This window comes from Poromitra crassiceps (assembly GCF_964638095.1).
Source record: "Poromitra crassiceps genome assembly, chromosome: 4".
NCBI lineage: Eukaryota > Metazoa > Chordata > Actinopteri > Beryciformes > Melamphaidae > Poromitra > Poromitra crassiceps.
The window spans coordinates 39,095,720-39,107,609 of NC_139626.1; the positions used below are offsets into that span (position 1 = coordinate 39,095,720).

Consider the following 11,890-nt stretch of genomic DNA (forward strand, 5'->3'; position numbering starts at 1 on the left):
AAATTCCGTGCAATTGACCTTTCTTAAGCCCCACCCCTAGGTCAGAACCTAGGTAAACTTTTATGTATAGAGAGCAGCAGAGGTGTTGGTGTGTATAACTGCTTGCTGTGTGCTCAGACAATATCATACAATAAAAGTGTATACATTATGTTAAATAAGAGAGTGTGTACTTTCAGATAGTATAAAATCATGCTATACATACTTGTAGTAATCTTTTAAATGAACAGAACACCTCTAGTTTTAAGCAAAAAAATGACTTAAAAGAAGTTATCTCAGAAAAAAGAAGTTATCTCAGAAAGACTTGCCTTTTTCACCATTTTATGTTCAAATTAGAGAGAAACTTAGTCTATGGACTGTCCAGCATGTTGTGGGTAATACAGAACAGAATCTGAATGTATTTATCAAAAGATACACAAATGCCTAAAATTTTGAATCCTGCCTAAAGCAAATGTGGGGGATCAAAACAGGTTTTTTTCATTATTCTGAATCGATTGCAAGCATTAGTTTTGCACCAAAACCACTCCTCCAGAAAACGGCCCGCCCATTGTAAACCCATTTTGTGTGTGTGAAAATAAATATCTACCACATGTTGGAAATGATTTTTTCAATGCTTTGGCCTACAATGCTCAGTACATGGTTTCTATTTGTACCACGTGCGCAGCAGCGCGTGGCTTTTTAGAGTGAGTCAGCAATTTATTCATTCATTCATTCAGTCAGTCAGGAACGGACAACGGTGATGTGTCATCAGTGATGTCATCAGTGTTGGTGTCATCAGTGATGGTGTCAGGGATGTCATCGGTGATGATGTCATTGAAAACCTCTTTATACATGCCAAACTTGGGCTGCTGAAAGATGTAGTTTCCTCGAATGGGCTTGAGTTGCATGAGGTCGCTTGGGTTGCTACATGACACACATGGTCCTGGGCCCCAAGTTGCCCTTGTTTAACATTTGATCATCTTTATAAAATAACTATAAAATAGCATTGTTATAGATTTGACTACGCAAAAGTGAGCGACTATTTAAATTCCACATTAGGCTAGTGCTTATTATAGCAATAGCCTAATGTGGAATTTAACAGCTATTTTACTGATTGAGTTAGCTACCGTGTTTTCTAGCTAATGTTAGCTAGCTAGCAACGTTAGCTAGTAATGTTAGCTCCCCCCCCACCCGCCCCGAGTTAACTTGTGTGAACGCAATGATGTTGGAAGTTGCAAAACTCGAGTTGTCTTGAAGGCAGCGAGTGACTCGTGATCGCAGCATCTTATGGGGAAGCACAGCTCTTACCTGCAGTGCACGGTTATTGGCCCGTCCTGGCCAAACTGCTCTTTAGTTTTGTGCACCTGTCCAATGAAATCAATGAATCCCTCCCCTGACTTTGGCACTCCTTGCTCTGGCCAATCAGTGAACTGGAACTGACGAACTGTCCGTGATTGGCCATCCTGGGGGAATAGAATGTTTGTTTTTCAATTCCAGAAATAATCAATGCAAAGGTGTATCTCTCTCTCTCTCTCTCTCGCTCTCTCAAACCGATGACTTACCCTGGCGTCGGTGACTTTGAACTCTCTGAGGATGTATTGAGGCATGTTATACTCGGCCATGGGGTCCACCACAAAGTACTGGTATCTGGCTGAGCGCTCTGCAGGCCAGTACTGGTGACACTTCTCCTGCAGGGGGAGACAGTGCACACGCTCCGTTAACGCCTCTGACAGTTTCAGTGTGCGAGGGGAACAATGTCTGGCCACTTAAGTCATGAAAGTGTCATAATGCATTTTGCTATCCAGATGTAGTCAGCCTCGTGCCAGATGAAATACGAGGCTCATTATACATAACTCATATCACTGTCCCTCTGGCTTGCTTGCTCTCTCTCTGTCGCGCCGTGCTCTGTGCTATACTGTATCATAGTATATTAAAGAATGACACTGTTAGAATGCATTTACACAGAATGAGATTATGTTGTAATTAGGGTTAAACCAATATTTATCTGGCTGATATTGGCCTTTTAATAGACATCGTCCAGTCAGTGTCTCCTGTTTATATGTGATTTTTCTCAACAGCTTTTGTGCCCCATGTTTTAAATTGGCTAGTAGTTCATAGGCTTTCCCACCCCTTTGCATTACATTCATTCATTTTGCATGAAGATGGTCAAATTCGAATACAGTATTTAATATTGACATAAAATATGGGCAGCTTCGATCCAAAAACATAGATATTGGCATTAACCAACCCATATCAATCTAACTCTTGGTGTAATCATATTTGGTGAGCTTACAGTGTGCCTACTTTTTTGCCCAGCGGTCTGCTGTAGCACATAATCCCTAACACCTAACAGGTTCAGTTACTTACCAGTATGCCCTACAAGTATGCTGACTGTATTGTGTGTGTGTGTGTGTGTGTGTGTGTGTGTGTGTGTGTGTGTGTGTGTGTGTGTGTGTGTGTGTGTGTGTGTGTGTGTCCGTACCCGTCCCATTTCTCTCAGTTTGGTTAGCATGACTACGATGGTAGAGTTGTGTTCCCACAGCATCCTCCAGTAGTCCTCTGTGGTCTCAGCCAGTGGGCCTTGGGTTGCTATGTAGGCCTTCTGTTGCCTACACACGTACACACACGTACACACACACACACACACACACACACACACACACACACACACACACACACACACACACACACACACACACACACACACACAATCCATATCAATGTATCGTCCAGAGTACACCGTAAAGTCACATTTATGTGAAACATTTTGGCAATTTCTTCTGCTTGAGTGCACATAACAGGATATTAAAATGTTTGATGTCATACATCATTTGGCAGCATCAAAGTCTATTATTACTTTCTATACACCGATAGTAGATATCAATGGATGTGTACTGACTTTTCTTCAAAATTGTGTACTTAACCAAACAGCAGAAAACAAAGAAATATTGCAAAGCAGCTGGCTACCTGGGAAGCTCTGACCAATCGGATTGTATGAATTATATCTCCATATACAAATGAAAATTCAAATAAAAGGGGGGAAAGAGGAACTCAAAACATGTTCAAATAGCGTTTTTGCTGACCTGTATCCGTCGATGAAGCTGGCGTTGATATAGTCGGATCCCTCCACCCCTCTGATTGGCTGCAGACAGACACGCGTCGTCTCGTATGGCATGATGTTCACCAGCCGGTTCTTGAACTTGTTGCATGGCAGGTTGGCGCTCACAAAGCGTGATGTGTGGGCCTTGGCACTGGCCAGACGCTAGGAGGAAGAAGAGAAATAACAGGTTGTAATGTGGTATCATTGACAGACCTGATGGGATAGGCTTAATTTACAGATCGTAAGATTTGGTTCGAATACAGTACCAATATAGCAGCAATATAGGAAGGGAGGGAGGGAGGGAGGGAGGGAGGGAGGTTAAGGAAGACGTGGCATTCATAAAAGGTAGTTCAGACAAACTCATAATCATTTAAATATGGATCTGGGATCTTGATGTGTCCAAGACTTTCTGTGTGTACATGTATGTTACAACTAGACAGAGGCAGACCTCAGGCTACTTAGCCAAGTGACTGAGACATCTGCAATTGAATACACAGAGGCAGAAGAGAAGGTGGGGCCGACCCGGGTTCGAATCCGACCCATGGTAACATTTGCCACATGGCATTCCCTCTCTCTCCCCACCTTTCCTGTCTGTCCACTGTCCTATCAATAAAGGCAATATATGCCCAAAGAATCATCTTAAAAAAAAATGAAAAAAAAAGAAGGAAGTTGGTATAGAACAGTGGGGGGCATAGGCAGGATAGGGCAGCAGCGGGGGACTGAAGGGGGGGTATAATAGGCTGAACGAAATGAGGAAGAGGAAACTGGAAGCGGGTGGGAGTGGGGGGCGAGAGGGGGGCACAGGAAACCACAAGGCCCCACGCTGTCTCAACGCACATATGTGAACTGCTGTTGCTCCTGCATGGGCGAAAACCCCCACTCATAGAACACACACATTCATATCCATACATGCAGACACACAGACATATTATACTCTCTGGCACAGACAGTAACACCCTCTGACCACTGGTTGACACGGGTTACAGAGAAAGACAGAACAACACAGGATAGGCGAGGGGGAAACCGCAGACTCCAGGGGAACAATGGGGTCTCGCGAACCACGCCGAGACCAGCGGCGGCTACCGGAGCCCTGGGAGAAACAAGAGTCCCTTATTTTCTTACAGACAGACCGAGCTGGAAAATCCCACACTAACCACAAGTTCGCCAGTTCATTTGGGTACTCCGAATCCAGTGTCCAATGTCAACAATAGTAATTCTTCATTGTCATTTGCTTTGAATTTGACTTCGGTCTTATCGAGAAAGTCTGGCGCGCACAAACTCGCTTATAGTTTTTGATACGCGCCGTTCTTCTCGTCATCTGTCACACTTGGATTAAACCATGCCCTGTTGGCAACCTCTTTGAACTCGACAAGTGAACTCTCTCTACGAGGAAACAATAACAACGTGTGTCCTAATGGAGTGCTGCGTTGCCAAAAGCTGCCAGAACGGCTTCGCGTCTTCTCGTCACACACACGCGCTTCGACTTTCCGTAACTGGCTTGGAGGGATGCAACGCCGCTCCGCTCGAAGAAATTCCATCCTTTGGTGTTTTGTTGATGTTGGTGGAAAGTGCCGTTTCGCATGGTGCCCGGGAATGTCCCATAAGCGTTCAATTGAGACAAGATCTGGTGGCGGAGACAACCCTGGCATATGGTTCCCATCAACGGGAAGGCTGAACAAACAGTTCACGGAGCACTTGGGGCATTGTCATTCTGGAGGAGACCGTTCCCATTAGGACAGGAACGCTGTAGCGTGGCATGAAGGTGATATTGCTTGGAATGGCTTGGTGTTTAGCTTGCCCTCTGAGCATCGGAGCAGACACAAACCAGGCCAAAGAAATGTCGACCACCTGCTTTCAATACATACCTGTGTATATCTCTATTCATTATCTATTATCTATTATATCAATCTATATTTAACCAATTTAACCAATTTATTTCTCGTGTAGTTTTTTCTTTCTTTCTTTCTGTCTATGTAAAGAGTTTTGTTGTGTTTGTTATTTAAGTGTGTGGCTGTATTATGTTAAAAAAAAAACTGAAAACTTGAATAAAATACAAGTCATAAAAAAAAAGAATGTCAGCACAGAGAACACAACTTGAGATATTCTCTGTTGTTGCCCTACAAGCAGTTAAGAAAGAAACACAGATGTTAATTTCCCCAGCTGCTTCAACCGGCTCTGTACTGGAGACTATCACGGCACAAACTATTTGTGTCAACTAGTTTGGACAAAATCACAGTGAATCTTTGGGCTTCTTGTTCATTCTTCTCCACCATTTCACATCTGATGCTTCCTTCATATTTAGTGGTCCTTGCTCTTTTGGGAATAGTACTTGGGGCATGAGATATTTAATTTGCCTGTGTCTTTCCAAATTCTATACATTCATTGGTTTCTAACGGCGGGCCAAGAACGTTTGGACTTTTACAACCTCACAGACGTTTCTGAGGATCCCTTGACGTCTCGCTCCAGGCCTGTGGCATTCTAGATAGCATACATTCTGATCCTATAGTCTGGCTGGCCTGGTGGTTAGAAATAGAATCCTTTCACCCTGATTGACCCTGCTCCTCCATGAGGAAGACACTGAATCCCTACCAGCTCCAGGGACGCTGTTCTGAAGACGACTCCACCTGTTTATTTTTATCACATTTCTTTCTTTTTTTTTTCCAGCTTTTACCTTGTTTTCTCCCCAATTCTACTTGGCCAATTCCCCCTGCTGTCCCGGCCGTGGCTCCGCCCCCTCTGCCGATCTGGGGAGAGCTGTAGACTAGCACATGCTTCCTCCAATACACGTGTCAGTTTTCACCTGACAGCGAGCTGTTTCGGGAGGAGTTGCAGGACGTAGCGCGTGGGAGGATCACGATATTCCCCCCAGTTCCCCTCCCCCCCGAACAGGCGCCCCCGACTGAACAGAGGAGGCACTAGTGCGGCGATTAGGACACGCACCCTTAATCCGGCATCCCACCTGCAGTCAAGACACCACCAATTGTGCCGGTAGGGACGCCCGAGCAAGCCGGAGGTTCACACGGGGGCCCGAACCTGCGACCCTCATGTTGGTAGGCAGGGAATCTCGCGCTGCACTAGCCGGACGCCCAACCTGGAGCCTTTCCTCACCTTGAACTCCAGCTCCATGCCGGTGACGTTCTCTCCCGGTTCGATCTGCGTCAGCCGCTGGATGTAGGAGTACAGGTTCCTGGCGGGGACCTCGGTGTTCCCGCAGGCCACGGCCTCCAGCAGGGCGTCGTGGATGAAGACGTACTGGTCCTCTGTCTGGACCATGTAGTTCCTCTGGGAGCGCATCAGCGTCACGTGGCCGTAGATGTCGATGCTCTTCTCCTGCTTGATTCGCTCCGTCATGGCGTCAATCACGATGAAGCAGCCCGTGCGGCCCACTCCGGCGCTGGGGGGCGGGGAGGCAGAAATTGTAATGTGAACTTCTCATATAACCTGGGGTATGCATTATTGAATAAAAATGATTATTGCGTTTGTTAGTGTGTGTGTGTGTGTGTACTGTATGTGCGCGTGTGTGTGTGTGCGTATGTGCAAGTGCGTGTGTGTGTGTGTATGTGCGCGTGTGTGTGTGTGCGTATGTGCGAGTGCGAGTGTGTGTGTGTGTGTGTGTGTGTGTGTATGTGCGCGTGCATGTGTGTGCGTATGTGCGAGTAAGTGTGTGTGTGTGCGTGCATGTGTGTGTGCGCACGTGTGTCTTACAACCAAGAATTTGGTACAAATGCTAATCTAGCCCGGTTGCAATTTGCAACACCACTGAGGGGAGATATTACAATAATCCTATTCCTATTGTACCTAAATCAACTAAGTAGCGTAAAGACACCAGCCAGCAATATTTCAAACAAAGGACATAATAATTGACATAAGCGACGAGTCAGCAACACCGTCTTGCTGGCATTAGGAAGATGTCCTCTCCTATCGACACACAATCCAGAAATATCATACCACCCAAACACTTCACATTTCTGCTGTGCTGGTAGCTAAATGGTGGAACACCCTGACCAAGCAGGTTTCTGCAAGTGAATAAAAACCTCTTTATATGGTTAAATTAATATCGGTGTGTAAGTGTGTGTGTGTGTGTGTGTGTGTGTGTGTGTGTGTGTGTGTGTGTGTGTGTGTGTGTGTGTGTGTGTGCGCGCGCGCGCTCATGGGTGCGTGTGTTGTTCAGGCAGAATGAGATGTGGTCCATTGAGTGATTTGGAGGCTGGTAGATAGATACAGTATGTTAAGGCACATTATGATGGAGTCTTGCCGGGAAGTTCATTTGACTGATAATCCTGTTAGATACTCCGGCTGACTGCTAGGAAGATTAGGAAGATCTCCTCTCCTGCCAACCATCTCTCTGCCTCTTCCATCCCCTCTCTAAGACCATCTCTCTGCCTCTTCCATCCCCTCTCTAAAGGTGCGTTCACACCGACTTATTAAAGTTTTTCGCTGGCGTCGAGTTTACATACAAAGTCAAGGCAAACGAGCGATTGAGCGTATATTCGCCTGGGAGAAAAATCGCTGGGCGTCCGAGCGACAGAGACAGAGCGATAGGGAGAAAATACGCTCGTCGCTCGAGATGAAATATCCCAACTCGAGCGAAAATACGCTGGCATCAGTCGCTCGCTGTTCAGCGCTGATTGGCTGCCGTGTGAGAGCGAGTCAAGGATCACACTTGCTTGGAACAAACCGCTGGTTTATTGTGTGGCAACAAACCGCATTGACAGGCTGACAGCTGACATGAAGTGAAGTCTGTACTACCGGTATGGAGCTCGCATTAGGAGCACGCTGATAGGCTTTAGCTTGTAAACAATGACGGTGGCTCGTAGTGGACAAATATCATGACATTGCGTAACGTTATAGCCCCCACATGTCCGTCAATTCATGTGCCTGTTGATGAGCGATTTAAATAGAGTGACAGAGCGATTCCAAAGGGTTGAATCAAGCGACAGAGTGAAAAATAAATACCTCGGTGTGAACACAGCTTAAGCCCCCACCAACACAACCATCTCTCTGCCTCTTCCATCCCCTCTCTAAGCCCCCACCGACACTCAGCCACAGCCCCTTTTCACTCTCCCCCCAGACTCCATTTTCCTTTTCTTGAATTCATCATTTCTATTCGCCACATCCCGGATTTGACCTCACCTTCTCTCCCGTTCTGCACGTATCTCCTCTAAGTCCCCGTCTCTTACCCACTCCCCCTCCAATCATCATTGTGTCGATCCCTTCCGTTCCCGAACCTCTCTCCCTCCACAGCCATAGCTCACTAACCCTCTCTCCCTCCACAGACCCTCTCTCCCTCCACAGCCATATCTCACTAACCCTCTCTCCCTCCACAGACCCTCTCTCCCTCCACAGCCATAGCTCACTAACGCTCTCTCCCTCCACAGACCCTCTCTCCCTCCACAGCCATAGCTCACTAACCCTCTCTCCCTCCACAGCCATAGCTCACTAACTCTCTCCCTCTATAGCATCTCTTCCATATTCCCTCTCCTTCCCTCTGTCTTCCTCCCTTCTGTCCCTGGAGGAGAGCAGACAGCGGCTCCAATCCGGGGGGGGCTCGGCGTGCCAGGATGGAATGACAAGTTTCCAGAATCCTCCTCCGGCCAACGCATCGGCCACCTGCTGCTCAGACTGCAGCTCATTTGAATATAAACTTATGAACCCAGATGTACCAGCCGCTTAAAACGCTAAATAGTCAACAGTTAAAGCTACTTATGGAAAAGGGGGTCGGCGCAGTGGCTGCTGTTGTTGTCAAAGCGAAGGAGGTGATGGAGGTTGTTCAGGCAGGAATGTGAGTGTGTAAGCCAGTGAGACTGCCCAACGGCAAGTCAATCTTATTCCACTTCAGGGCCAATGAATGATTTTATACGGGGGTTCTTGGACTCTCGGCGAGTTTGAGTTTCAGGGACTGTAAGGTTTATGAAAGTGACATTGCCAAGTAAAACCCAAAATAACATACCGGTAATAACAATAAGTGTTTTCGTGCACGCATGCGCGCGCACGCACGCAGGCGCGCGCGGACGCACGCACACAAACACAATGATCTTCCTCGACAACTTAAAATATGATGCACCACTGTACGAGAATTGTCTAAACTAAACCAAAAAAAAGAGAGAGAAGACACACACCTGCAGTGGACGACCATGGGTCCTGCGTCTGGAGGGTTGCAGGCCTTGACCCGTCGTAGGAAGGCCAGGAAGGGGGTGGGGTGTTCGGGCACCCCGTGGTCCGGCCAGGCCGTGAACTGGAACTGACGAACTTCGCGCTTCTCATTGGAGCCACTCTGGAGGAGGGACAGACAGTGTTAAAAGGCTGTCCGCTCGACCACATATTGATCATACAGTGTATATATACATATACTCTATGTGACCACATGCCACGAAACCACTTAACTTTACAGGGGCTCAAGTTCCCCTCAGATACTGTTTGATCGTAATGCTTCGTAATTCTCCAGTCAATAAATAATAAGTCAAAATCATTGATTGGACCTGATTAGGTAGTATAGCAGGTTTCACCTCTATTTAAACCCCTCAATAACCATATCAATAAATATCTTGACAATGTGCCCATTTCCCATGTTGGTTCATATTCACGTGTAATTCCGCATGCATGCCAGACCACAACATGGACACAGACTCGTATCCATAAATATCGAGACAGATTGATATGCACGCACGCACGCACGCACGCACGCACACACACACACGCGCGCGCACGCACGCACGCACGCACGCACACACACACACAGGCACGCCATGCTACCTTGTAGAGGGCGAAGGTCCTGACAGAGTAGGTGGCCAGCTCCACTGTGTCCAGCAGAGTGAGCTGGATCAGGCCGTAGGTCTCCGTGCCGCGCGTCGGCCAGTACTGATCGCACTTCACCTACAGAGCAGAGGCGGGCGACAGGCTGTGAGAGATGCAGAGCACTTTCTGCCTGTGTGCGTGTGCGCATGTGTGTGTGTGTGTGTGTGTGTGTGTGTGTGAGTGAGTGAGTGAAAAAGAGACAAAGAGAGAGAGAGAGATAGAGAGAGAGAGAGAGGGTTGACTTGGGTGCGTACGTGTACAGAGGCCAAAACCGAGGGATGTGTCGAAGCAGATTTGTGAGACAGTGGTATGGTCAAAAAAACAAAAAGCAAAAAACAAACGTGCATATAGAGGCAACCCTGCCGTGTGCGTGTGTGTGTGTGTGTGTGTGTGTGTGTGTGAGAGAGAGAGAGAGAGAGAGAGAGCGGGAGAGGGACAGAGAGAGAGAGCGAGAGAGTTTTCTACAGTAGGTACCTGAGTTGTTTCAAACGCGAACAATCATATGACAAGAAAGACAGGCGCCATAGGATCCGACACAGAGCTCCCAAAGGCCAATTAATACTTAATGTTCATTCCTCACATATTGATGCTGCACGCCGCCCTACACTATATTCCAACCCCACAAATCCCTACAAAACTGCACACAGCACACCAAATCCCAGCATGCTTAACCACCGCGATGCACTGAATCCCCCCCCCCCCCCCCGCATCCAGCAGACATATTTGTAGTTCTTCGAGACCACAGAGGAGAGAGGGGGGGGGGGGAAATCCCCAGTGGAGAGGAAGGGGGAGGAGGGCCTTGGCAGAATCAGGCCAAACCAAACGCTATGTGCTGATCCCTCCAGTCCTCACATCAAAGACAGCAGGGAGCTCGGCTCAGGCTCGCTCTGCATTCCACTGCTCCAGACTGGGGATTATGCGTTTTGGCCCGGGACGTTCGGGCTGTAATTACAGCTCTTCAACTGTCCTTTTCCCATCATGCCTTGAGACACCGTGGGGCTCGCGGGGACGGGAATGGTTGTCCACGTAGGGGGGCCAGACCACTGCCAGAGCCCCAACGGCAGCGCAGTAAATGCCTGGTGTGAAGATGATAGAATACATTGATATATCGGCATAAGAGCATAAGTTGGCCCCGGTCCGAGTTCCACATGTACTTATCATGTGTGTAAATGCATAATGACATCATGTGAAGTAGTGTTAAATGAGATTAAATCAATTTTAAATCAATAAATCAAATCATTGTAAACCCTTTTCTCCAACATAAAGCCCACATCTCCAGTACAGGAAGTGGGGCTGATGGATAAAGAACTCCAATGTAATGTTATCATGTTGTGTTATTCACCTTATGTAGAAGAGACAGTCTGGCGCTTGAGAGACTAACAGGAAGTGTAAACACAATATGAAGTTCCGATTGTGTTTACACTTCCTGTGACTCATAAACCTAGTCTGACTCGTATGCGAGTCAAACCAGGTTTAGTCTCGCTGGCCAGCCGCCCCTCCCTTCCGTGAGAGTCGTCTGGCTGCACGGAAACAGGCAACTGGGATAAGCCCTCCCCTGCTCTACAGCTGCTCCCCATTGGAGCGACTGTTTCAGTCGCTGCCGGATGTCTGCTCCCCGCTTATTACAAGTTCTGTCATTGGCTCCTCCGACCATGTCAATCAGAATGGCTTCCGCTCCCTCCTCCCTGTGTGTCGCTGTAAATAGTGCCCTGCTGCCTGAGTGAAAACAACAACACTAACTAGCTAGCAAGCTAACGGCAGAAACCTACACGCTAGCTTGTTGCTACATGCTGAAAATGGCAAGTTGGATTGTTGGAAACTATTTTCCAAGGGCACTGCCGCCAAGCGGCGCCCATCGCAATCCCACTATGGAGACCTGACTCATGACCAGACTCGTCTCACGGTAGGGAGGGGAGGCTGGCCAGCGAGACTAAACCAGGTTTGACCAGCTGAGTCCGACTATTGAAAAGTACATTCTTTCTTGAATTGGTAGAATGTTTTATGAGATTGTAGTCCACT

The 11,890-nt window shown here is 47.5% G+C and overlaps 1 protein-coding gene across 1 annotated transcript in view; it reads right to left on the bottom strand.

The window, feature by feature from the left end:
- The window catches only part of ptprdb (protein tyrosine phosphatase receptor type Db), a gene marked incomplete at both ends in the record, with an annotated part of 95,410 nt that overhangs the window by 5,632 nt on the left and 77,888 nt on the right, over positions 1-11,890 (bottom strand). Inside the window, 7 exons of the mRNA XM_083635095.1 lie at positions 1,285-1,439; positions 1,539-1,664; positions 2,459-2,585; positions 3,060-3,238; positions 6,185-6,470; positions 9,196-9,350; positions 9,830-9,949. Of these exons, the coding sequence (XP_083491221.1) occupies positions 1,285-1,439; positions 1,539-1,664; positions 2,459-2,585; positions 3,060-3,238; positions 6,185-6,470; positions 9,196-9,350; positions 9,830-9,949 (1,148 nt within the window). The remainder of the gene's footprint in view (positions 1-1,284; positions 1,440-1,538; positions 1,665-2,458; positions 2,586-3,059; positions 3,239-6,184; positions 6,471-9,195; positions 9,351-9,829; positions 9,950-11,890) is intronic.